Source organism: Crinia signifera, chromosome 11, assembly GCF_055691185.1.
Source record: "Crinia signifera chromosome 11, ASM5569118v1, whole genome shotgun sequence".
NCBI lineage: Eukaryota > Metazoa > Chordata > Amphibia > Anura > Myobatrachidae > Crinia > Crinia signifera.
The window spans coordinates 116411553-116439026 of record NC_139227.1 but is presented as its reverse complement, the minus strand read 5'-3'; the positions used below and the strand labels follow the sequence as shown (position 1 = coordinate 116439026).

General features: G+C 47.9%; 2 protein-coding genes across 3 annotated transcripts in view; one reads left to right on the top strand and one right to left on the bottom strand.

Moving 5' to 3' along the window:
• Positions 1–523: 523 nt before the first annotated feature.
• On the bottom strand, positions 524–13493 carry PSMC3 (proteasome 26S subunit, ATPase 3). The gene is made up of 12 exons (XM_083164381.1): positions 13318–13493; positions 10132–10215; positions 9588–9713; positions 7976–8080; positions 7066–7128; positions 6437–6574; positions 6200–6343; positions 5975–6123; positions 5513–5609; positions 5248–5393; positions 4537–4618; positions 524–1014 (listed from the first exon to the last, which is right to left on the bottom strand). Exons 1-12 carry the CDS (start codon positions 13342–13344, stop codon positions 904–906), a joined length of 1272 nt encoding a protein of 423 aa, XP_083020507.1. The 5' UTR covers positions 13345–13493; the 3' UTR covers positions 524–903.
• LOC146045509 (hatching enzyme 1.2-like) overlaps positions 13222–27474 on the top strand; it is a 30147-nt gene continuing 15894 nt past the window's right edge. The window contains exons 1-5 of one of the 2 annotated variants that reach the window (XM_083164380.1): positions 13222–13593; positions 19293–19320; positions 19397–19450; positions 20360–20500; positions 23712–23829. In XM_083164380.1, coding sequence (XP_083020506.1) covers positions 13567–13593; positions 19293–19320; positions 19397–19450; positions 20360–20500; positions 23712–23829 — 368 coding nt within the window. In that variant the 5' untranslated portion in view covers positions 13222–13566. The remainder of the gene's footprint in view (positions 13594–19292; positions 19321–19396; positions 19451–20359; positions 20501–23711; positions 23830–27474) is intronic. The other variant, XM_083164379.1, reaches the window with a different exon arrangement.

The following is a 27474-nucleotide window of genomic DNA, read 5'->3' as shown; positions in this document are numbered from 1 at the left end:
GCTGTCACCCACGAAATTACAAAAAGCTTTGAAGCTAATGATTTTGACATACTCTGACAACCGGAGGCTGGCAATGAATGCTGGAACTTGTAGTTCCACAAGCTGTATACATCTGTTTAGGCAGGCGACCTATGGCGCTGCAGCTGCTGTGCAACTACACATCCCAGCATGCCCTGCTATAGTTTTGTAGCCCAATTATTCTAAAACGGAGTCAGGGCATCCACAGGTTGACCATCCCATCTATTATCATGAAAATTATTTTTCTTTTAGTATGTACAGCATTACATTGGTAGCAGACTAAAATTACAATATAATGTATTCTTAATATCAGTTCCTATACTAAATAAACACATTAAAAAAAGTGGTCCCTCTGCTGCTCCCAACGAGTTTGAAATTGAATGCGGCTCATGTGCCAAATCAAAGCAGCTGATTGGACAAGACAGCCAACCAATGACAGCCATCCACAGAGGAGCACAGTTGTGCTAATTAGGGGGGGTGGGGGTAATAACACTAAAAGTATATATTTGATGGCGATCTAATTTAATGCAAACAGAAGGATAATGGTAAGGTCGGTTTAAAACTGGGTAAAGCACTGATGAGAACTACAGTTACATTTCCATAGAATCCCAGTAAAATATTCCATGAGAAGAGTCTTGCTGGGCCCAGCTAATGTCCCATAGTAGAAACAACCGGGGACACACCATAGAAATTGACAAAAAGTGGTGTTTCTGGTATCACACTGGCCATGGAAAGAATCAATACATGAGTAAAACACTTCCTTTAGAAGCAAATACTCCAAGGTGAATGCATATTGTACAGTTAGAGCGGTCTGGTTTATTTCTTCCTGTAACATAAAGTGAATGGTCCATACACAACAAGCACTGATCGATGCCATTGCGGGGTCTACGCATAGTACTGCAAATTGGCCTTTTTCTTCGCTTGGACTTCTAATATGCCCTCCATGTAGTCCTCATGCGTCAGTTCAGTGGCCCCTCTGCGCAGAGCAATCATTCCCTGTAATGAATCAGAGACATGATGTTCAGAAACCAGTGACATACCGATAGACGCAGTGTGATCCTGCAACCTACACATCAATACGTCCCTGTCCCTGTGTGCCGACGGTCACAAACCGAGATCTAAACCACGCCAATTATTACACTGATTTGAGGGTAAAGAAAATGCTACTGGGTTTTCCTGCATCAGATGACAATTTCATTGGCTTGTAAATGCCCCAAAACCAACAAGGAGCAGTTGCAAGAGGATATCAACGATATAGAATGAAACAAAGGCTCATCTGAAGGTGGATCTGTCACTGAGGGGCAGATTTATTAAGCTTGGAGAAGAGATAACCTGGAGATAAAGCGGAGAAAAGGTAAAAGGAGATAAAGCACCAGCCAATCAACTCCCAACTGTCTTTTTGAAACACAGCTGATTGGCTGGTGCTTTATCTCCTTTTACCTTTTCTCCGCTTTATCTCCAGTTTATCTCTTCTCCAAGCTTAATAAATCTGCCCCACAGTCACATAAATGGGCGTAGCGGCCCTTATTTCCAAACAGCATATGCGATAAGAAAGATCAGGTAGTAAACGGAACCTGGACGAGTTACTAATCACATTGTGTACAGTATTATCTATCATTTTGTTGCTAAGGCCCCCCATACACTAGGGCGACTTGTCCTAAGGACAAGTCAGCCCCGATTTCCCCTGAGCTTCCCGGGCAGCTCTCCCACAGAGCTTGATAAGTTTTGGCACTTGATGTGCCATTTTTTACATGTGATAAATCGGATGCGATTTATCACATGTAAAAATCTGGGGGGAGGCATCAGGAGCAGGCTGGCAGTGGGTACCTGTCCGGGGAGCGGCAGGAGCAGGGACTAGTCCGGGGAGCGGCACAAGGTGTAGCGGGAGGCAGGGAGCGGGGACCGCGGCGCAGATGCTGAGCAGAGACCGGGGGCGCTGCGGGAGAATAGAAGGAAATCCTATTCAAAAGACCGGGCGGACGCTGATTGGCTGAGCTCCCCGGACAGGTACCCACTCTGGGAGTCAGGAGTCTGGGAGACCGGTACCCACAACCATCCGCTGCCTGCCGCTCCCCGGACCAGTCCCTGCTCCTGCCGCTCCCCGGACAGGTACCCACTCTGGGAGTCAGGAGTCTGGGAGACAGGTACCCACAACCATCTGCTGCCTGCCGCTACACCTTGTGCCGCTCCCCGGACCAGTCCCTGCTCCTGCCGCTCCCCGGACAGGTACCCACTCCCAGCCTGCTCCTGATGCCCCCCCCCCCAGACGACTGCACATGATTAATCTTATGTGCAGACCGTCAGACATCTGGATCTGATCCGATGCGCACGGGACCGCGCATCGGATCAGATCAGATGTCATACCCTACACAATTTGGCCAATTTCACCCGATTTCTCGGTCCAATCCTCCAGAATAGGGTGAAATCGGGGCCAAATCGCGTAGTGTATGGGGGCCTTAAGACAAAGAGCAGTGAAAGATTTAAGGCCCATACACACTGGGCGACTTTGAGCTGAAAGTCGCTCAAAACAACAAGTTTGAGCGGCTTTCAGCTCAAAGCCGCCCAGTGTGTATGGCTCCTGCATCATCGCCGCGAAAGCCGTTTATCTGCTGGTTATACCCCCAAAGTGGTTATACCAGCAGATGAGCGGCTTTCAGGAAGGCTTTGCATAGCGCTCCGCATCCTCCCCCCCTCCTCCATCGGTGCCGGGCAGGGGGAAAGCCGCTCAGTGTGTATGAGCTCAACGTCTTTCCCCGCAGCGATGAACGCTATCCATACACGTTGGGCATAGATGCCGGTGTGTATGGACCTTAAGAGACCCCCATAAAGAGAATGGCATATATACACTTTGAATGGAAATCACAAATATTTAATTGTATGCAGACCAACGTGGTCTCGCATCGCTTAGGAAAACCCCTGAAGACACGTACGGCAACACCTGACACAACCAAACGCTTTCAGAGAGATGCTGTCATGAAGATGTCAAATGTTCTTAACCCTCCAAGTGCCAATGGTGCTGTAAGCGATGCTCAAAATATCAGCTACAAATGCCAGCGGCGCGCACAGCGACTGGTCTTTAAGCATAAAATAATACAGCAATGCGAATTAAATGAAGCTTAGTTAAATATTACACGCAAATAAAACAAAGAACAGTCTCTGAGCGGCGCCTGCATATGTACTGGATATTTTGAGGATTTTGCAGCAATGTTGGACCTCAAAGGGTTAATATAAAGTGACAGCATGTCGGTGGTATGTAAAACATGTGCTCTAGTGATAGATAAGAGACCTATTTACAACTTCTACAGACACAAGTGACGGAGGGAGACGGAGGAAGAAGAGAGCAGTAACTGCAAAACCACACACGCAAACCAAACACCCGTTTCTGCGGGTATAAGTCGACAACAGGAAGGTAGTCATTCATTAGGTCGACGTGCATAAAGGTCGACACCTCTGAAGGTGGACATGGGTCAGGCCGACAGGGTCATTAGGTCAACACAAGCATTAGGTCGACAGTCAAAAGCTCGACATTGGGGTTTTCACTTTTTTTCGTTTCCCGAATGTCGACAAAGTCGAACTGGACACTAACGTTGCACTGCTGCGCTCTCCATGCTTTGGGCACGGTGCCTCGCTGCGCTCCGCACACTATTTTATTCTCGCACCACGCCGTAGTGGATGACAGGGCATGAAATACTGCCTGCCGGCTCAAAAAAAATAGTGAAAACCCCATGTCGACCTAATGACCCTGTCGACCTAACCCTATGTCGACTTTCAGAGGTGTCAACCTTCATGCACGTTGACCTTCCTCTTTTCGACATAGTGACCGTATACCGTTTCGGCATCATTTTTTACAAATGTACCTTCTATATAGCCCTTTAAAAACACGGTACTTGTGAGTTATCTGGGCGCCCGATTTCTAAATCGGGTCGGATCGGGCACATCGCATCGCATCGCATGCGACCATCGGATGCGATGCGATGACCCGATTTTTCCATAGGAATCAATGTTAAAATGGACTGAGTCCATTTTAACATGGAATTCAATGGGAAAAAGGGGTCCTTTTCATACCCCTACTATCCAAGTGGGCATGGAGTTGGATATAAACCTGTGGCGAGCGTAGCGAGCCACCGAAGCGTGGCGAGCGTAGCAAACCCCGCGAGGGGACACAGAATACGCTTCGCTCGCCACGCTTCGGGCTCGGTGGCTCGCTACGCTCGCCACAGGTTTATATCCAACTCCATGCCCACTTGGATAGTAGGGGTATGAAAAGGACCCCTTTTTCCCATTGAATTCCATGTTAAAATGGACTCCGTCCATTTTAACATTGATTCCTATGGAAAAATCGGGTCATCGCATCCGATGGTCGCATGCGATGCGATATCGCATCGCATCTGATTGTATGCCTTAACTTAAGGCATACAATCAAAAAATCGGGCACCCAGATAACTCATAAGTACCAAAAACACAGATGAGAGGCCACGTTCAACAAATGCTTAATCCGCTATTCACCACCATACTCACCGCCTCCACACATACGGCTTTACACTGCGCCCCGTTAAAGTCATCAGTGCAGCGAGCAAGCTCCTCATAGTTGACGTCAGGGCTGTAGGAGATAGAAAGAAATAGTTATATACGTCGCTGCTGTTTGAATTAAAGGATTTATCAGTATCGGAGTTCAAAGTATTCTGCTAAAGGAAGAAAACGCACACTTCAAAATGGAAACCAAATCACATCACACCTATCCTTTGCCAACCGGCTATGCCCCCCAAAGGCGTTATTATTGAATGTGAGGATCGCACATTGCAATTGGCACAGGACCTCTGGGAGGTGACAACGCCTTATGGTAGTGGTTCCCAAAAACCACTGCCATCTAAATAATCAGAGTTGGTCCTGGACCACCAACCCAAGAGGCACCCCCCTGCCAGTATCCGGGGGCACCCCAGGTGCCACGGCACACAATTTAGGAACCACTGCCTTATGGGGAAGAGATGACGAGGCTCAACATTCTACTCAGCAGCACCATACCTACACCTTGGTAAAGGCAGAATACACATTTTCTATAAACATCTTAGAATACTCATACTAGACACAAAACGTAGCTTACAGAAATCATACACAAACTACAATGTTGTCATATCAGGAAGAGCGTGAAAGATGACAGCGGTCAACAAGCCGCATCAACAACCAGCGCCACCACCTGGCCCAAGTAATCTGTTTCACAGCGTAACATACCTGACATTCATCTTGCGGGAGTGGATTTGCATGATCCGGGCTCGGGCCTCCTCATTGGGCATGGGGAATTCAATCTTACGATCCAGACGTCCTGAACGGAGCAGCGCAGGATCCAGAATGTCGACACGGTTTGTAGCAGCAATTACCTGCGCAACAAGACGGGAGGACAGGTAATGAACCCCTGATAGACCGGTCACTTATACAACAAAAAAAAAAATTAGAAGTGGTATAATGGACGAAGGTTAAAAAAAAAAAAATTCTGTACCTTAACTTGGGTGTTGGGCTGAAAGCCATCTAGCTGATTTAGAAGCTCCAACATAGTCCTCTGTACCTCCCTGTCTCCGGCCTTCTCACTGTCAAATCTGAAAGATAAAGTCGACCAAAATGAGTGCCAACATCTGAGAGAGATGTGCAAAAATATCAGCTAAAAACGCCAGCGGCGCTCACATTTGTTATATAAATTCAAATAAAAATTGTTGTGTAAAAAAAGATTAGATTTCCTATATAAAAGGTAACATTACAGGTCATTATGATGATTACAAATGTTTGCCTGGCAATTTTCACATCTATTTTTTTAAAATTCACTCGGCGCTCAGAGGGTTAAAGGAATGAAATTCTATCAGAGATAAAGTATATGCATTTTTGATGACATGAAGTGTTGTTCTCAGACAGTTGTTTGCTTCTATCACCCAAAGGCTCCCCCTTCCACTCGATCCGAAAAACTGACCTTTTTGTTCCAATGGCATCTAGTTCGTCAATAAAAATGATGGATGGCGCCTTCTCCTTGGCCAGTGCGAATGCGTCCCGGACAAGCTTGGCTCCGTCTCCGATGAACATCTGAACTAGCTGGGGTCCAGCAAGCTTCAGGAAAGTGGCCTGAAAGAAGATGCATTAATCTTCAACTATTCCTGCCCCCCCCATTGCTCACCCTCTCTCCACCCTCATGACCTACCTTCGTCTGTGCAGCACATGCTCTGGCCAAGAGCGTCTTCCCAGTCCCAGGAGGCCCATACATGAGGACACCTTTAGGGGGCTGAATTCCCAAATTCTCAAACTTCTCCTTGTGGTTCATGGGTAGAACAATGGCTTCTACCAGCTAAATGGAATCAAGAGTTTGGACACGATGAAACGATACAGAGAACATCAAAAACCCATCCATGTAATACAATATAAATGACCTAATTCCCACCTCCTGGATCTGTTTATCTAGACCTCCGATATCGCTGTACTGCTCAGTAGGCCTTTCATCCACCTCCATAGCCTTAACACGGGAATCATATTCTGTGGGAAGGGTCTCCAAAATCAGGTAGGAGTCCTTGTTCACACCCTGGCAGGGACAAAGGTCACAAGTTAGCATGATTTTCACATCACCATCGAGTCAACAAAAACACTTAGGGGTACCGCCGCTATTCCCGCCGGGCAGAACGAGCCAGACTTTAGAAGCTGTCGGGCCCGTTCTGCCGATAATGGCCGTGGATAGTCGCGATCCCGGCGCCGCAGATCGACAATCTACGTCCGTTTTCGTGGCCACGTCCCCTTTGTGCCGATCAGCAGGCAGAACATTGAATCCCACCTGTCGTTCAGCTGTTGATCAAAACGTAAACAGGCCAGGATTGCGGGAGGTATCGACAGCCGTGATCATAGGTTGAATACCCCCCTTAGGGCGGTATTAGCAGGTGCGCCTATTCAATGATGCCGTTTCCGTATTGAATGCCCCCTTAAATACGGGTCCTAAATATGGAATTTTCTACGTAGGCATGCATCTAGTTTTGGGTTTAATTGCAGTTTGCCTTTAGAACGGACACTATCAGTACTCACCACAAGATCACCGGGCTTCAGCTTTTCTGCATCAACCAAACCAATCACTGGCAGGAAGTATGTCTGGAGAGGAGAAAGGCATTACTGGAGTGCTCGGGTATGTAGCTAGGCAACTGCATAATCACAGGTCATAGTACGGAACGGCTACACTTGTATCACTTCATACAATAGCAACAATACCATGCCGGTTCTGTAGTAACAATGGCATAATCTAGAGATTACTCATGCGTGCCGACATAGGGCAAAAAGGAATATGGGTTCTGTTTTACGCTAATCCAAATTATGTGTCCCTGTGGCAGAATCCTTCAAGTATCTCAGCCCCTAATGGTATATAACCCATATTACACATGGAACGACATAAAACTAATGGGGCCTGCACACGTAGCGATACACCGGCATTTTCTAAGCGTTTTTTTACTTAACCACATCGCTCAGAAAATGCACTGACATCACTGTGTGTGTGTGTAGGGGTGATAGCGATGCGCGGCGCTATCTCCCGGTGATTAAAAGCCAGCATAGTGGTTATTAAATCGGTCGGGGACAGTTTTCTAACCGGAGAACACAGGCCCTGACAGATCGCTGGCACATCGATATGCAGCGCTGTGTGCTGATTGATCTGGCATCGCTTATCTGCACACATCGCTACGTGTGTAGGCTCCATAAGAAACCAGCACTGTTCGAGCACAGGTCAGATGAACCAATTAAAAACATCTGTAAAAAGAATAGACAACATGAAAGACCCAATCAAAAACCAGCTCTTTCCAGGAAAGGATAAATAACTGTATTTAAGTTTGCAATAATTATTAATACAAATAAAAGCAGGATTAGATTTTTTGTAAAGTACTACTTCCGTTCTCATTCCTATAGTACAAACACATGTGGAAATGTACGGAGCCTTGCATGGTATTACCTGTCGGGTGGATGTTTTTATAACGGCACATTTTCCTTTCCTCTGGGAGTCTAGGTCGATATTGGCGCCATCTTCCTCCTGGTCATTGGGATCGACATCTAGCAGCTGAAAAATGAAATGGGAAAATCAGCCCATGCCCCACTGGCTGATATGTAATGCTACAACTTGCTGCAGCCTATGGAATTACTGCTGAGCTGTTTGTAGTAGCCAAACAACATATCTCCAGATCTACAGCAGTCAGTGTAGAGCACAGGTTCTCAAAGTCGGTCCTCAGGACCCCACACGGTGCATGTTTTGCAGGTCTCCTCACAGAATCAAGTGAAATAATTAGCTCCCACTGTGGTTCTTTAAAAACGTGTCAGTGAGCAATGAATGCACCTGCCGGGTGACATGAAAAACGTGAATGTGTGGGATCCTGAGGACCGAGTGTGAGACTAATGAGTGACCAGTATTATTGTAGAGGTAAGTAAAAAACCAAACCCTACCCTAAACCTACAGAAGTACCATCACAGCTAAAAGGACACCTTCAAAGATCTCAAATGAAGGAGCTAAATAAATCATCTAGGAAACCGGCTTTAATACCTGCAACCCTATTTCCTGGAACTAGTCACCCATTCGGCCAAGTCTCTGGTCTTGGCTGAATGGGAGATTGCAGTTGTAGGTGTTGCACAATATTCCCAGCCAGGGCACTAGGATTATACTGCTGTACAAGCCTGGAAACAAACACTGACAAATGACATAATAATGCCCAATTCCGTTAGTACATAAACAATGGACACATTCTAGTTTATGTCAATCTCTGTCATTACTGTGTAGGACGGAATGCAGTATTTTACAGTGGAACTGAAAATAAGGGGTGATTCTGGCTGTTTTTCAAAAGCAAACTCCTTCTTTAATGGGCAAAACCATGTGCACTGCAGGTGGGGCAGATGTAACGTGCAGAGAGTTACATTTTGAGGGGGGGAGGTTATTTTGTTTCTGTGCAGAGTAAATGCTGGCTACTTTATTACAGTGCAATTAAGATTTCAGTTTGAACACACCCCACCTAAACCTACCTCTCTCTGCACATGTTACATCTGCCCCACCCGCTGTGCAGCATGGTTTTGTCCATTAAAGATGGAGTTTGCTTTTGCAAGCCAACCTGAATCATCCCCATACTGCATATTCCTAAAAGTCCAAAGCAATTCCCCCATTGGTTAAAGACTCACCACCGTTAAGAGCATGGGGGCAGATGTATTAAGCATGGAGTAGAGATAAAGTGGAAGGAGATAACACACCAGCCAATCAGCTGTGTTTGAAATATGACAGTTGGGAGTTGATTGGCTGGCGCATTATCTCCTTCCACTTTATCTCTTCGCCAGGCTTAATACATCTGCCCAATGTATAGAACACAAAACCTCCATATTTTCGAATACACATTGGGCCTGATTCAGTCGCCGACCATTGAATGGATTCTCTCCCCTTCGGAAATTAAACTCAGTCTAAACTGAGTTTTATTTCTGTTGGTGTCTGCCGAAGATGGGGATAGCGCCGTATGGCAGCAACTAATTTAATGCGGAGTTGTTCCTTAGTGACAAAAGGAATGACAATAAAACCGCTCAGCACATCTTACCTCTATGACGTTGGAAACCAGGTAGGGCAGAGTTTTATTCACTTTGATTTTCTCGCTGTTTTCCTTGATTTTATCTTTCATTGCCTGCAGCTCATGTGTCACCCGCAGAACCTCACTCTTCATGATCTGAAGTCACAAAACGCATGCAGACCTTTACAGTTATAACATTGTGACTGTATTGAGGGTAGATATACAATTATATGGGATTCACACAAACATTACAATTGTATGGGCCATCAAACGTGGACATAATTTAAAATATTACAGATGACATTAAGATTGGCTACATAGTGAAGGTTGTTGCACTTGATCACCTATTTCAGGCTAGAGAAGAGACTGCAGTGTCGTCCTATTGGGATTTCACAGAAAAAGGTCTCCCTCTACAATTATCACAGGTCTGCTTATTGATGGAGATGAACAGATTCATAGAACTTGTGTTACAACATGTAGATTATTTATAATCATTAGCATTTTACAGGGCATGAAGCTGGTTGGGGGCGTGTATGTGAATTTAATGTATTAGGAGACTACATTTAGCTCTCACCTTTATTTCACTGTCCAAGAGTCGGGTCCGTTGAATGATCTCTTCTGTGGACATCTTCAGGACTTCTTGTCCTACTCCATCCTGCTGTTTAATGATAGGCCAAGAGTAAACACCAAGTACAAACTGGTCTCACTTATCAAAATCAACCAACGTTACATCCTAATCATCTTCATTTGTTAGAAATACTAGAACAAATTACTTGCAGGAACAGAGTAACATCATTTACTCAGTAAGAAGTCGGACATTGAGATCATAATAATGTACAATACGTTGGGGATATTCAGCCAACCAAGCCTAGTGTTACGTTTGAACACTAGATAGGAATAATTTCCAGGTTACCCTCATAAGGCCAAGCTAAATTAGAGAGATATTTATTGAGTCCGTTTATTTATAAAGCCATAAAATACTGCATTGTGCGATGTTCTCAGGAATTAAGTCAGCAGCTTGGACCTCAAGTTCTAGTTCGGATTTAAGGCGCTCTCTACTTCAGCACAGGTGAGTTGCAAGCAAAGTGGCTAAAGTTACCAGCAGCCGCAGAGGACAGATCTACTGCCTTATAGATAGGGGAGACGGATGGGCTTAGGCAGCGGTGCGGAAGAATGTGCCACCCACTGATTTTACCCCAACTCATGGCTAGGTGCAAGAAACAGGCTTCCCTTCTCCAAACGCATCACTTAAGCTGCCCACACACAAATCCAAATCGGATCCAATCCGATATCCATCCAATTTCCTTTGAAATCCAAAACACTGCTGTCAGACAGAGAGAGAGAGGCCGGCGGCAGGCAGGCAGGAGATTTCAAATAAATAGGGCAGTCGCTGATTGGCTGAGAGAGCTCTGATCAGCGGCCACCCTACTCAGTTGAAATCTACTGCCCACTGCTGGCCTCTTTCTCTCTCTCTTTCTGTCATCCAGCGGAAAGATGGCCATCGACACTATTGCCAACGATGATGATAGTATACTGCCATCGATGGACGTTTGCACTATGTGGTGTATGACAGTCAATGGTTTAAACCAGGCATGTCCAACGTTGGCCCTCCAGATGTTTTGAAACTACACATCCCAGCATGCTTTGCAATAGTTTTAGCATTCTCTAATAGCAAAACTGTGGCAAAGCATGCTGGGATGTGTAGTTTCAAAACATCTGGAGGGCCAACGTTGGACATGCCTAGTTTAAACTATCGATGGTCATCCCTTTTATTTGAGTGACTGGCGTGTGTGCCAATCAGAACCTGGGGAAAAGGCTTTATGGGTGTCGGACGGAGCTATGTCTTGGTGAAGAAAAAAATGGCATTTCGGTTATGCTTGGACATCGACAGATGTCATAAACCATAATGATTTTGCGGTGGTGGGCATAAGTGCAGTGACGGGATGCGGTGCGGGGGGAGATGCCGGTGCCAGGGCATTGCCACATTGTTCATTGGGCCTACACATGGAAGGATGAGGCCATGATCCTGCACGACGGGTCATTCATCTTTCCGCCTGCTGAAGAGATCAGCAGGCTTGATGAACGACCTGCGGGCACCCACACCGGATCGTCATCAAGCCCACACATGGTAAGTTTTAAAACGATTGTTCATTCTGATCCATCAGAAAGAATCATATCGTTTAAAGAACACCTTACTGTGTGTGGAAACCTTAAGAATCGCACAGAGCTTTAGATGCATGCCCACAAGTCACGGTGGTTCCATGCAATGGAATTATCGCCACCCAAAACATCCAATTTCATGGAAAGACAGATCCGTCAAGTTCTGGCAGAAATGGATGCATATACACAATAATGTGTAAGGCCACATCTGTGCACGTGCTGTATGCAAAACGCACCATTTGCGCCATGCAGAGAGCAACGTCCGACTCAGACAGGCCCTAAATAAACACCTTAGTCATTTCAATTTAACCATGTGTTCAACATCAATAAAATCAGGACTGTCTGGAGGACAGAGCTTAAGAACCACTGAGTCAAGCAGCAGCAGGACACACATAAAAAATAAATAAAAAATAAATAAAAAGATGAATAATGTTCAAAATATTCAACAAAAACATGAAATAAATCATATTCTCACTTTATTTATAAAGTGCTACAAAATCCCATCTCCAGACCGTGTGCTACAAACCATACAAAACTAATGCTGTGTACACACGGGGGCGATAGGGGCTGAAATCGCTGGGAATATGGTCGCTGAGCGACCATATTGCCAGTGATTGGAGTGTGCACCAGCGATAAATTGCCGGGTGCGCGCTCCCGTTTTCAGCCCCTGAATGGTCGCTGGTCGGAGGAGCATGCTCCTCCGACCAGCGACATCCCCTGCCTCTTCACCCAGCAGTGTTTAAATTTTCATCTGCGACCATCTCTGGTCGCAGATGAAAACGGGACATGGGGCAATATGATTGCTGAGCAATATATTGCCAGCGAACATATTGCCCTGTGTGTACGCACCTTAACACACACACACACACTAGATTTTGCAGCACAGGAAGCCTGCGCAGGGATTATCAGAGCAGGGAGAAGGAAATAGTGGATAATTAAATCACCCACTCATTTTCTGAGTGTGGAAAGTTCTGTGGCACCCTCCACATCGGTGTTAACGCCCTGTATACACTATACGATATGCGGCAACACCGATATTGTAAATGATATTGACGATGCAGCGAAATGAACAACCCTCGGGGAAACACTGAGCGATATCGTTCAGCGATGTCACCGGGACCCCCGGCCGAACATGCAGTCACTGACAATACTGTTTGATTGAACTGCATGTTCGGACGATCGGGGTCACTGATGTAGTAGTGGGTACACACTGAATGATATGCATGATGATTTTGGTAATCATCTTGCATATCGTTAGTGAAACCCAGCTTTACATTATAAAAGGGGATATCTATAAGCCTTGGAGAGCGATAAAGTGGAGAGAGATAAAGTATCGCCCAGTCAGCACCTAACTCATGGTTGTGCTTGGAAAATGAGTCAGGACCTGATTGGTTGGTATTTTATCTCTCTCCCCAGATAGATAGATAGATAGATCAGCCAGTGTGTCTTTAAGTGACAGGCTCCTATAGTCTCCCATAGGGGCTGACCAGTACCACTTAACCCCCTGACCAGTAAGAGATCCCAGTCAATAGCAGGCAGCCCCAGTCCCCCCTGCACCCCGCATCCTCTGCCCCCAATCTCCCCGGTCATTGTCTCTCACCTCGGTCTCATCCCACACGGACGCCATGTTTATTCCCTCTCACACACAGGCCGGGTGAGTTCGCACTTCCACCGCCGGAAGCAGAGGGACTGACACATTCAGCGCTCGCCGGGCTTCCGGCCTCACCTGCAAAATCTTCCGCCGCCCTGTTGTGTGTGTGTCATACCGGAGCTTTGCTTCCCACGTGACCGGGACAATGCTGACGGCTGCTGTTGTCATGGCGGCCATTTTGAGTCAGGGCAAGAAGGCATGGTGGCGCTGTATTTAGTAGTGTATGTGAGTAGATAGGGGGCACAGTCAGGGTTGGCTACCTGACCCTCTCCTTTAGGGAGAAAATGCTCTGTTCCTGGGCTTCCCTGGTAATGTAGGATTGCCAGCACCTGTGGGGAGCTAGATAAGAAAGGTGTTTCACCACAGGTGATGCATGCCTCCCAACAGTCCCGAAAACCGCGGGAATGTCACGGTTTTCTGGGACATTCCCGCGTCACTCCTGCGTCCAGCAGTGTCCCGTGGGGTGGGGGGCTGTTGGGAGTCCCCCTGTCAGCTGCTGGGTAGCGGGGAATAAATACCTCCCAACATGACCCTCTCCAGGAGGGACAAAATGCTCTGCTTCTGGATTTAACTCTTCATATAGGATTGCCATCACCTGTGTAGAAACACCTTTCTTATCAATTAACCTGTTTAAAACAGGTGATAGCAATCATACATTAAGAGGGCAGTGCAGGAATAGAGCAATATGTCCCACCTGGAGAGGGTCATGTTGGGAGGTATGCATCTAATCCCGCAGCCAGGGGGGCTGAGGGCATGGCTAGAGGCCCCACGTGCCGCCCCCCCCCCCCCCCCCCCCCCCCCCGAAATTAGCTCCCCCTCCAAAAAAAATGGTACTTGTGAATTTTCACGGCGCCAGCATGGCGTCTGAGTCCCCTTGCGGGGCTCGCTTCGCTCGGCCACACTGCGGGCTCGGTGGCTCGCTACACTCGCCACGCTATTTAAGATCAAGGTACTCTTTACCTAGCACGGCGCCCACGATCTTGATCGTGGGCATCGTGAGGTAAAAAATCGCGTCGGTCGCGTCGTATGCGGGCTAAAGATGCCCGGACGCGACGCGACCGACGCGATGTCCACGATTTCCCCATTGAAAACCATGTTAAACATGGACATCGATGGCCCACGATTTGCCATAGGAATCAATGTTAAAAGGCCCGATGGACACGATTTTCATGTTAAATGGCTGAATGGACCCGATTTTACCATAGGAAACAATGTTAAATGGGCCTTAGAGCCCAAATAGTTACCCTGAACTCTAAAATGGCCCCCCCAATTGTTTACGCCACCCCACGATCAACGTCAACCCGAAGCGTGGCGAGCGGCGGCGGTACGCGTCCTCCGACCTTTTCATACCCCCACTATCCACGTCGGCGTGGAGTTGAGAATAGAATAGTGTGGCGAGCCACCGAGCCCGAAGCGTGGCGAGGGGACGCGGATACCTTCACAGGTAAACGCGTCCCTTCGCGGGCTGTACAGGTGTCCGCGTCGCCATGGACACCTGTGAAGCCCGCGAGGGGACGCGTATAGCTGTGAAGGTATCCGCGTCCCCTCGCGGGGCTCGCTGCGCTCGCCACACTATTCTATTCTCAACTCCACGCCGACGTGGATAGTGGGGGTATGAAAAGGTCGGAGGACGCGTACCGCCGCCCCTCGCGGGCTCGCTGCGCTCGCCACGCTTCGGGTTGACGTTGATCGTGGGGTGGCGTAAACAATTGGGGGGGCCATTTCAGAGTTCAGGGTAACTATTTGGGCTCTAAGGCCCATTTAACATTGTTTCCTATGGCCACATCGGGTCCATTGAGGCATTTAACAGTAAAATCGCGTCGGTCGGGCCATTTAACATTGATTGCTATGGGAAATCGGGAGCATCGCGTCGCGGGCATCGCGGGTACATTTATGGCCGGCCGCGACGCGACCGACGCGATTTACATGTTTAACATGGGTTTCAATGGGAAATCGCGGGCATCGCGTCGGTCGCGTCGCGGCCAGACATAAATGTACCCGCGATGCCTGCGATGGGCGCCGTGATAGGTAAAGAGTACCAAGATCAACTCCATGCCAACATGGATAGTGGAGGTATGAACTATCCATGTTGGCATGGAGTTAAGTTACTTTTTTTTTTGGACATATTTCGTGGCGAGCGTACACCCGGAAGTAGCGGCGCCGTGAAACTACACAAGTACCAAAAAAATTACTCTGGCACCAGTACTCAGGAACTCTGGAATTCTAATACCAGTACTCTGGAACTCTGGCACCGGTACTGTGAAACTCTGGCACCAGTACTCTGGAACCTTTACTCTGTAACTCTGGCACCAGTACTCTGTAACTCTGGCACCAGTACTCTGGAACTCTGGCACCAGTACTCTGGAACTCTGCCACCGGTACTCAGGAACTATGGAATTCTAATACCAGTACTCCTGCACCTGTACTCTGTAACTCTGGCACCGGTACTCTGGAACTCTGGCACCAGTACTCAGAAACTCTGACACCGGTACTCTGGAACTCTCGCGCCGGTACTCTGAAACTTTGGCGCCGGTACTCTGGGACTCTGACACCGGTACTCTGGAACTCTGGCATCGGTACTCAGGAACTCTGGAATTCTAATACCAGTACTCTCGAACTCTGGCACCGTAACTCTGGCAACGGTACTCTGGAACTCTGGCACCGGTATTCTGGCACTGGGACTCTGGAACTCTGGCATCGGTACTTCGGGAACTCTGGCATCGTTGCTCAGGAACTCTGGAATTCTAATCCCAGTACTCTGGAACTCTGGCACCAGTACTCTGGAACTCTGGCACCTGTACTCTGGAACTCTGGCACCTGTACTCTGGAACTCTGGCACCAGTACTCTGGAACTCTGACACCTGTACTCTGGAACTCTGGCACCAGTACACAGGAACTCTGGCACCGGTACTCTGGAACTCTGACACAAGACGCTTTACTGTTTCACAACACTGAGGTCATGGTGGGTTTGTTTCCCACCATGACCCTAAGGGCTATTTCACACAATCCGGCTCCTGCCAGGCGGCGAAACCCCGCACGGCCAAATGCTGTGCCGCACACAGTGGTTGTTAATGGGCACTATTGTGTCCATACATGCGGGATGGCCAGGGCCCGGCCGCCCCCGTTGCTGCCGGATCCCACCACTGGAAGGGTCGGCTGCCGGGCTGTGGCTAGCTCTACCATTGTAAACTACTGTGTGCTTCCTGGCTGTGCGGGGTTTCACCGCCCGTCAGGAGCCGGAGCGTGTGAAATAGCCCTAACTAAGGGCGTTTTACAAGCTATTGAAGCAGTAAATAGATGCTCTGCCTTTTTTAACCTGTCAGTTTACTATTTGTCCTATACTTCATTTTATGTAGTTCGATGTTAGGCAGCCATGAATGGAAATACTTGGCACTTGCCTGGTGATCGACATTTTTGGTTGACTGCGCTTCCCTGCCATGTACTTATATTTGGACGTTATACCACAATGTGGGAGTCATCTAGTAATATGCTGTCAGCTCAGACGTTCAGTAACGCATTACAGCAAACCGCGTATGACAGCCTCTGTAATGGACAACCTGGTACTTTTTAGGATGCCCACAAGGGGGCAGCACATTACTTTTGCAAAGTATCAGGACAATATTATTAGCTCTGAGCGAGTACATGGGCCTGATTCAGACCTGGTAGCACAAGTTACAGGGAGTACAGAGCACATGTTACATTACACATGCCGACCATCGGTTGATTTCTCCTGCCATCGGAAATAAGTCAGTCTCAACTGTCTTTTTTATTTCCTTCGGTGTCTGCCAAAGAGGTGGCGGGTGCTGACGTCCTGTGACATCATACACCCACCCCCGGCAGGCATCTGCCCGCCTGCGTTCCCATGGGCAGAATTAGCTCCGTTCCGAATGGTAATGAATCAGGCCCTTTATTTGTACAGAAGTTACTTAGAGTCATTTATTTTAAATATAGATATCTGAATAATTTAATTATTAGTAATATAATATTAAAGGGACCCAGGTCGCCTTAGAGTCTAGGCACTGCTCACCTTCATCACCCCCCTCCCCTGCTCTCTACCCCTCCCCATTGTTTTGTCCACAGTTACCGTGTTCCCAACAACACATTCCTCCTCCTCTGTCCCATCGAGCTAGCAGTGGCAGCCATTGGGATCTGCATGTTGAAGGGGCATAACTATTATTTTGAAACAAAGCAGATTTATTTTTAAAAAGCATCTTTCCAGGGAGTGTAGACATTTAGGCACCCAGACCTGTCCAGAAACAGGCATGGGTAAAAACCAGAACCAGACAGTACCCCAGAACGCCAGGGAGCGGAGGGGGGGAGAGAATAAAGCCTGCCTGCTTGGTCCCGGCATGTGGCAAAAACCGGAACGGTCCAGACCACATGGAATACGTCCTAACATTGATGAATGGGAAGGAGGGAAGCCTCCGGAGCATGTCTGAAATTTTGGGGTCGTGGCTTCGCGGCAAGGTCTATTGCCTGGAGGCCACACCCCTGTTTTTGCTGCTTTGGGGGCATAGCTAGTGGCTCTGGGAGCAGCTGGCCGTCGGGCTGCATGAATAGACGCATGCGCACAGCGCCTATTCACAGGAGACATGGGGGGACTCCCCCCTTGCCGCGGGACACTGCCAACCCCATGACGGACGCGGGAACTTTTTTTGGGACTCTTGTCCTTGTTCGGTTCCGGTTTTTACTACCATTGTTGCTGCAGTGTCAGTGGAGTCAGTGGCGGTTTACCCACAGGGCGATAAGGGTGGTCGCCCCAGGGCCCCACACCCACCACCCCACTGCTGCGGCAGTGGGGGGTGCCAGGCAGTGGGGCGGGCAGCGGGTCCCTGCGGTGTATGTGAAGTCCGTCATGGAGTCCCTGTGGCGGATGGGAACTAGTTGTTCTCATCCGCTGCAGGGGATCCCTGTGGTGGATATAAAGTCAGCGGTGGGGTCCCTGCGGCGGATGGGAACAAATAGTTCCTATCTGCTGCAGGGACCCCGCCACTGACTTCACATCTGCCGCAGGAACCCAGCGCAGCATGGACCACGCTGCCCCGATCCCGCAATACTAGGTACTGTCGGGGGATGGGCGGTGTGTGCTTGCAATCAGGCCAGGGGGTTGTCCAGGGCCCCAACAAACCTTAATCCAGCCCTGAGCAGAATTCTTATAAGATAGGAGGTACAACTATTATTCATGAAATTAATGTTACACAAGCAAAAAGCAAACTCCTTTAATGGACAAAACCTTGCTGCACTGCAGGTGGGGCAGATGTAACATGTGCACAGAGAGTTAGATTTGGGTGGAGTTTGTACATCAAACTGATATCTATATTGCAGTGTAAAAATAAAGCAGTCAGTATTTGCCCTGCACAGAAACAAAATAACTCACCCAAATCTAACTCTCTCTCTCTGCACGTGTTACATCAGCCCCCCTGCAGTGCAGCATGGTTTTGTCCATTAAAGAGTTTGCTTTTGCAAACCAACCAGAATCAGGTGCTATGTTTCTTGGCTCTGGGTCAAACGAAAAATATAAAAGATAAAAATAGTATCCGAAATTGGGCTAAATGTCCCACCTCCTATTATACCCATCTTCACTTTCCATGTCACTGCTCACCAATTAGTAGCCCACCCCCTGCTCCCACTATATAATGACAGGTAAAGAGAGATCAGATCATTATACTTCACCTATCCGCCACAATGGAACTGCCCCTCCTTCTGGTCAGTGTCACCCTTGCAGGGATGTGCGCAGCGAACCCTCACCAGGTATGGTGTCCTCTGCATTCTGAGTACAGAGACTCGTACCTGGGACAGGCTAGGAGGGTGGGCACTGGGCAGCCTCTGATAGGGTACGAGATGGTTTGGTGTCAAGGACTCATCAGTGAGATACTTTCTGCTGTGTACAGATAACGGACTTCTTCATTTTCTTTACATTACAGAACCTTCAGGAGAGAACCATTGGGTCAGGTTAGTGATGTTTCTTTTCTGTCTGGATTGTTAACATAACGTTGACGTCATTTAAACAATGTCTTCTGTATGACAGGTCGAGCAGATCCCAAAAATGATATCTTCAGTGACATATTATCTTCAAACCAAGGTATATACAGTAACACAAGATACAAATGTATTACTGTTATTGGAGAGGGGATTGCGGGCGTACAGTAAAAGTGTGTATATGCACCAGCTGTTTTCTTAAATGATATGATATGCGCGATAACAACATATCGTAACGTTATATGTCATTATATATATCGTTAATGGAGTTCTCTTACACAGATGCCCCCACCCTCCGGCATCAACAAGTGCGTATGCAATCGCCAATGCCGGCTACCCTGCAGGCAGTAACAATTTCCTGCTGGGTACACATCATCTAATGCAGTGGTTCCCAACCTGGGGGTACACAGCAGACCGGTCGGGGGTACTTGAAAATAACATTGGTAATGGAGGAAGTAGAGGGAGAAGTCTCCCGTTGCCATGGAGATGAACCACGTTGCATCAGCTTCGGTTCAGTCTTCAGCGTCTCCTCTTGCTTTTGCCTGACCAACAATCCACTGGGCGCTACCCGCGCTGCCCTCAGCAATCACCTGCCAACCATGTTGTACTGCAGATGGGGCTGATTAACATGTGCAAGGAAATTTACATTTTGGCGGATTATATATTTTCTGTGCAGGGTAAATACTGTCCACTTTTGCATGTAGCCCACAAATGTTAGAAAGCTGTATTTTTACACTGAAATTTATATTTAATACCCCCCCCCCCCCCCCCAATTCTAAATCCATCTGCACATGTTATATAATCATCCCCACCTGCAGTACAATATCGTATATCCCAGTTATCCCCTTTTTTTGCTTTCCTCTGAATCAGGTCTAATGTTCAGAGTTTCATATACATGGTCCTTTTAAACTTCAGCTTTTTTATTTTTGCAATTCTGAATCAGGCCCTCTGACCGCCTGCTTATAGTGTATGTAGACTAATTATTGTGTCGTGTTTTTTCTTTTCCAACCAGGCAGCTCCCGCTTTATGTTACAAGGAGACATTGCTGTCAAAAAGAACAGGAACGCTGTGGTCTGCAGGGGGAAATCTTGTCTCTGGCCGAAATCGGGAGATGGTGTGGTCCGTGTGCCTTACACCCTGTCTAACAACTACAGTATGTCCCTGTACATCCCTCCCAATCGCTGGGGAGGGAAATCCGTCAATCACATTGTGCAGGAGTGCTACTTACAAACTCATTACGCAGCGTTCCTTATTTTGGAAGCACTGCGGCACACATCACATGCTTACAGTGGCAATTATTTAAAAGACCAACCCGGTTACTATTACAGAGGAATTTCGCTTTAAAATATCTTTATCATTACACACAAATGGGGTAATTCAGGTTGGCTCATAAGCAGCGTAAATTTGCTGCTTCCGATCGGGTAAGCGCCTCCCGCCGGGCGAGGGAACGCCCGCCCCCCTGCGCCGAGCAAACAAAAACAGACAAAAAATCATTCGATGGTCACCGACCATCGAATGATTTTTCGTCTGCTTGTTATTGTAGGAACGCCCAGGAAACGCTGGGCACCCCCATGCGCCAGCCCCCTATCCGCCCACTGCATGCTCCCCTCTGTGCCAGCGCCTCGGCCACTGTGATAGTCCCCGAAGGCGTTCGCTCTGCCCTGCACATGCATATATTCGCCGATACGCATGCGCAGAGCCGCAACATCGGTCCCTGCAGCAAATTCGCTGCCGGTTGATTGATGCTGAATCAGGCCCAAAGAGTGACCCAATGGGCGCAGACTCAATGCTCTTTCTTTCTGGATAGCAATAACACTGTAGCTACAAGGGGCTTATTCAGATCTGATCACATGGCTATGGATTTGCTTGCCGGGGCGTTAATTGCACCACTGCGCATGTGTACAGCCCGCAGTAAGCCTGCTGGTGGCCGTCCTGCTATATAATCCAGCGTATTTTATCATCGCTGCCCATACGCAAGTTGAGTGACAGGAAGACGGCGTTTGTGGGTGGTAACCGGACCATTTTCTGGGAGATTTCACTGTGGCCGGGCGGGGACTCTGCATATTATCAGCCGTCTCATCAGGTCTGATTAACCCCCTAGGTACCGCAAGATTATGGACATTGGGCCTAGTTAATGTTGTATGACTGCGAGTTATTAGCCGCTGCCCAGACAGAAAGAAAACCCCGCCCCCTGTAAATTTGCAATGAAATGCGTACGGATCGCTAATCACCATCCACTCGCAGATCCATACACAATTCCTGAAACATCGAAAGGTTTTCTCAGTCTGTGCAACTGTGTCTTCCACTCATCCAGTAATCTACGACAGAGTCCGGCTGATCAAGGCCGGTGCTGACATCACAGATCCTCCCTTTAAATGATTGGGTTCCTCTGCGTTTTTTTCAGATATTCCCAGAAAAGGGGCGGTTACCACATTTTCCAGGGCACTCCAATTAAATGCCAGCATGCCACCTCCAAACGCCCGGAGACTTTCACTCAACTTGTGAACGGCCATCGCTGGCTGTGATCGCACCGTGCAAATGCTTAGGCCAATAGGAAAATAGTCAGTACAGATTCTCCCAAAACTGTGTGTTATAATCTGCCACAGCTATGCCCCCAAGACAGACAAGCCTGGAACCAGGTACCCACCAGCCTGTCCACCACTACCATCTGAACTTCTGGGCAGAAGAAGAAATCCAAAACTATGTCATGTGGTTAACAAAGAGCTCACTAATAATGCCACTTTACAGGTCATTGGTATGCCTCATCTGGAATACTGTGTCCAGTTCTGGAGACCATGGGGCCCATTTATCAAACCATTTTTGCGGCTAAATCCCCGAAAACGCACGTTTTCGGGGTTTAGCTGCAAATACTAAGTATCCCCTAAATGTATCATAGAGGGACTGCAGCAGAAATCTCCGATCCCTGCTGCGATCCTCCCTGCAGCGCCGCCGGCCGCAACCCCCCATAGGTTTCTATGGGGGATGCGAAGCTGCCCGATGTATCAACATCGGGCAGCCCGGCTTCGCACCCCTGGGCTATCGCCATTCTGGGATGGCGATAGCCCATTGTAGCCTATGGCTACACATCGCACTGCCGAGCAGGGCAGTGCGGTCACATGGGTCGCGGGGGGTCAGCGCATAACCGCGCATGCGCTGACCCGGCTTCCGGCTTAGCACTTCGCAGGGACAGGCTCCTTTCGGAGCCCTGTGCCCGTGCCAGGGATGATACATCCCAGTGATCTGATCGCATTTTACAATGCGATCCTGGGCGGTAATATTCCACCCAGATCGCATTGTAAATGCGATCATGATAAATGTGCCGTCCCCATATCTCCAGAAGGATATAAATACATTGGAGACTGTACAAAGAAGGGCAACTAAAATGGTGCATGGCCTACATCACAAAACGTACCAGGAAAGACTAAAAGATCTTAACATGTATAGTTTGGAGCAGAGAAGGGAAAGGGGGGAAATGATAGAAATCTTCAAACATATCAAGGGTTTTAAGATAGTAAGGGAGGGAAATTTTCTTCAAAGGAAAAGTAGTAATAGAACACGAGGACATGCACTGAAACTGGAGGGAGGAAGGTTCAGGGGAAATGTTAGAAAGAATTACTTCACAGAAAGGGTAGTGGATAAGTGGAATAGCCTCCCATCAGAGGTGGTAGAGGCTAAGACAGTAGAACAATTTAAACATGCTTGGGATAGGCATATGAATATCCTTACAAAGAAATAAGGATTAAAAAAGGGTTGAGATTACATGAAGGGTAAAAAAAGGGGCAGACTAGATGGGCCAAATGGTTCTTATCTGCCGTCACATTCTATGTTTCTATGAGACTACTACTGAGTCCGAGATCCAAACCCAGGAGGGACTGATGACCGTACCGTTAGTCCTGAGGTTTTTTTTTAAAGATAGGGTTGAATAACCTTGAGGAGCAGCTGCGCTTACCCTCTCTCCACGGTGGTCTGTGACTCAGGCGTAATTGTCCTGCCATCTGCATTCTTCTGGTAATGTCTGTAATTGGATTATGTAGCGTTACGCACTAACATTCCAAACATTAATATGACACATACTGTATATTCCAGGGATATAAGGGACCTTTATTAAGTCATATGGCAGGGAAGTGACATCCAAACATATGAGACACAACCCTGTAACAAACAAAAAAAAAATATCTAAGTACTGAATAGCAATCTCATAGCCTATGTGATAAAAATCTATCGCTGTTTCTCACCTCTACGGGGGGAATTCAGTTGTTGTGCACACCAATGGCCACTAGATGGCACCTGACAGAGCATTTCAGTGCTGCTCGGTTTGGGCATGCAGCCGCCGGCCATGACATTACCTGTATTTTGTGTTGCAGCATCTGAGGAAAAGGAGGTGATCCGAGCCGCCATGGAGGAGGTGAGCGCTCTGACGTGTATACGGTACATTCCACGCAACGCGGAACCCGATTACCTGAGGATCCAGCCCTTTCCTGGGTGAGTACATGGCTCATCACTGGAATCCTAATGATTCCAGTGATGTACAGATATCAGATGACCAGGAACTTGTCGCCATGGAGATAAATAATGACTGTTTTCTCAGATAAATAATTATGTATTCTCATAATGGCCCCGTTTACGAATGTGCGGGTCTGCGGGTCAAATATGCGTATAGACACACTTGTATCACACTCGCCGAGGCTCATGGCACGCTGCATTCCTACTGGACTAGACCACTGATTTTAGGCACCACTACTTGCATGAAAACTAACCAAAAGGAAACAGACGCTAAATCCGCATGCAAATATTTATATGTATTTAATTCACTGTAAATAAAATGCATTTGTCTATTAGGTCCTCGGTTTAGAATATTGCACTGTTACTATTTTAGCAAATGGTAGACACCTCTGCTGCCCCTTCTCCAATTAGTGACTGCAGGCTGCTTACTCCTTCATGTTAATGCAACTATCCACCCCCCTATATGAGTCCTGCCATTGGGCGGTAGGGCCTGGCCGCCCACTCTTTTTCTGTCCGCAGCTATCATCAATAGATTGTATCCTGACTACAAAAGATCTGCCTGAGACAGTTGTCCAATCTCCATCCGCACAACGGATTCACTACACTCCCACGGCACTCTTACTAGACTACTTCCATGGGGAACATCGATGGTTATTAACCATCGGCTACTGATGGCCGTCGTTGCCTTTGCCATCGATAATGTCACACTATTCACTGGATGACCATCAATGTTTTTACCTATCGATGGTCATCCATTGTCTTTCACTGATTGGCCTGTAGTCCAATCAAAACACAGGGACAGGGCTTCACGGGTGTCAGGGGAGGAGCTATGCTCTGCGTCCCAGCCCCTTAGCTATGCTCTGTGTACCATCTGGTTCTCCCCCATCGATGGCAAAGCTATTCTACATCGGCCATAAACCATCAATTATTTTGTATCATCGATGGTCGATGGCCATCCCTAATCTTAGGCTGAATAGCGTCTATAATGCTGGATTTCTGTTCATGCAGAAAGATGTGTAAATCGTTCATTAGTTAACTGGCGACAGTACTAGGGACAGATACATAATGACCATTCTTAGAGTTAACAGCTGAAAACATGAGTGCGCAGACTGCGTGTTCCCAGTGTGGGCAGTGATAGCGATGATGCCCAGCGATGACAAAGGCTCCTTCTCTCTAATTGGGTTCAGTACTCGGCCCTTTCATTCCGCGCGCTTCATTAAACACCATTCTACTTTCATAACAGTAAATTGGCCGCAGGCAATGGCGGGTAGATTATTTTAATCATTGTATCAAAGAGATGGATATCTGATGGCAGTGTGTCGCTGTAGTGCAGATAATATAGCCCAGTGTCTCTGCTTTATCACAATGACTACATACAATATGTCTCATCGTGACAAAGGCGTAATGCAGCACTCCAGTATGTTCTAACACAATCACCAACTGTCACTGTCGTCCGGGAACAATCCCAGCTTTTATACCGGATGGTTTTCAAATGTTCCTAATTGTTAATAATAACACAGTACAAACCCTAATAATCTGCAGCTAAGAAGGAAAATAATTATTTACTGTAAGCTGCGGCCGATTCAGACTCGTTCGTAGCGGGACAAATTCGTCCCCGTCCCTGGTGGTTGGGGTTTGCAAACCCTGAATGGCTTTGGCGAATTTCACACTCGCTGGGCTGTTTGCTCCATAGTGGGAGATATGGGGGGTGGACAGGGGAACACCCAGCGGTATTTTTTGGACCCGTGCGGACTCATGGGAGGGGATGTGTAAGCGTACGGACAATGCAGGTGTCTTCGGTCCATTTCCGGGGTGGTTCTCGGTGGCTGCATAACATCACTCGTCACGTGTTATCTGTATTGTTAATGTTATTGTTATATTATTATATGTATAGTTATCTGTGTTATTGTTCTATGTATATTTACAGTAGCTATGTTATTATTATATATATATATATAGTTAGTTATGTTTTTGTTCTATGTATTGTTAGCTTGTTACAAATTTTAAATGGTTCTCCAGATAATCAGTTTCATACTTCCCAACAGTCCCCTTTACAACAGGACCGTCCCAGTAATTGAAGACTGACCAGTGTGTAACTACCGAGGGTGCAGGGGGTGCAGCTGCTATGGGGCCCGGACTGTCCGGGGCATGAGGGTACTTTGCTATGGGGCCCATGAGGTTCTGGTTACACCCCTGCTGCTGACCCTCTTACACATCGCAGTGTTCCATGCAGGGCCGTCTTAACAATCTACTGGGCCCCTGGGCAAAATAATTTTTAGGGCCCCCCTCCACCCACCTATGTGCAGCAGCAGAGGAGGGCTGGGAGTTGTGTGGCGGGGATCCGGGCAGCAGCTGTCAGCGGCATCTGTCTAGGCGACTCATCGGTGGCGGCGGTGATCCAGGCAGCAGGGGGGGGGGGCTGGGAGCTTGATGTAGCGGTTGTCCGTCCAGGCAGCTCGCTAAGAACTTGATGTAGCGCTATTTGCTGCCGGGCAGGAAGCGCTGCAGATTTTGAAAAGACTGGCCGGACACTGATTGGCTGAGCATCCGGCCAATCAACGTCCGGCCAGAATTTTCAGAATCAGCAGCGCTTCCCGCCCGGCGGCAAATAGCGCTACAGCAAGGTCTGAGTCACCACTGCCTGTATGGACAACGCTGACAGCTGCTGCCCGGAGCATCCCCGACATATGCCGCCCAGATTGCTACATCAAGATCCCAGCCCCCCGCTGCCTGGATCACCGCCGCCACCGCTGAGTCGCCGCTGACAGCCGCTGACTGCATCCCAGCCGCCCACCGCCATTCCCCAGAGCAGTGCCGTCTTCCCCAGTGGGCTGGGCCCCTACAATCCTTGGGCCCCTGGGCAACTGCCCATTCAGCCCAATGGGAAAGACGGCCCTGGTTCCATGCAGTTCCTGTAATGTTTCACAAGACAGGAGGTGATTGGCTGGAGCATCGTTTAACATTTGTGACGAGTGGTAACAAGAATATAACTCATTGTTATATCTGCCCGATAGTTAGTGACTCTTGTAGCTCCTGATATAGGGGGTTATTTAGTAAGGATCTCAAAAGCAAGATCTCTCTTATTTGATGGGCAAAACCATGTGCACTGCAGGTGGGGCAGATGTAACACGTGCAGAGAGAGTTCAAATCTACTTGTGCGACTTTGGCCATTTCATCTAATTCCGAGGCATCGGGCAGAGGAATCAGATGAAAAGGGCCCAAATCCCATGTGCTTATCCCCCAATTCCGATACAATGTGCTGTGACTGTCGAAGCCAGTGACTGTCAGTGCTGCACCAAGGATATATCGGAGAAGTCGCAGTAGTGGATGTGGGGGGGGGGGGCTTTAGATTTGGGTGAGGTATTTTATTACTGTGCAGGGTAAATACTGACTGCTTTATTTATATTTCAGTTTGTAATTTAGATTTCAATTTGAACACACCCCACCCAAATCTAACTCTCTCTGCACATGTTACATCTGCCCCACCTGCGGTGCAGCATGGATTTGCCCATTAAAGGTTACTGAATCGCCTCCATAATCCGGACTGCTTTGTTCCCTGTGATAAATGAGGCTGTCTGGTAGACACGTGTAGCATCGGATCAGTAATAGGTGCACCTGGTGCTG

Excerpts from the sequence above, each read along its gene's own strand:
- PSMC3 (XM_083164381.1), bottom strand. The coding sequence starts at position 13,344 with ATGGCGTCCGTGTGGGATGAGACCGAG. Across the intron at positions 7,129-7,975 it reads TAAAAACATCCACCCGACAG|ACATACTTCCTGCCAGTGAT; the intron begins GTAATACCATGC and ends TCTCCTCTCCAG. Across the intron at positions 5,394-5,512 it reads AGCCCAACACCCAAGTTAAG|GTAATTGCTGCTACAAACCG; the intron begins GTACAGAATTTT and ends CTTGTTGCGCAG.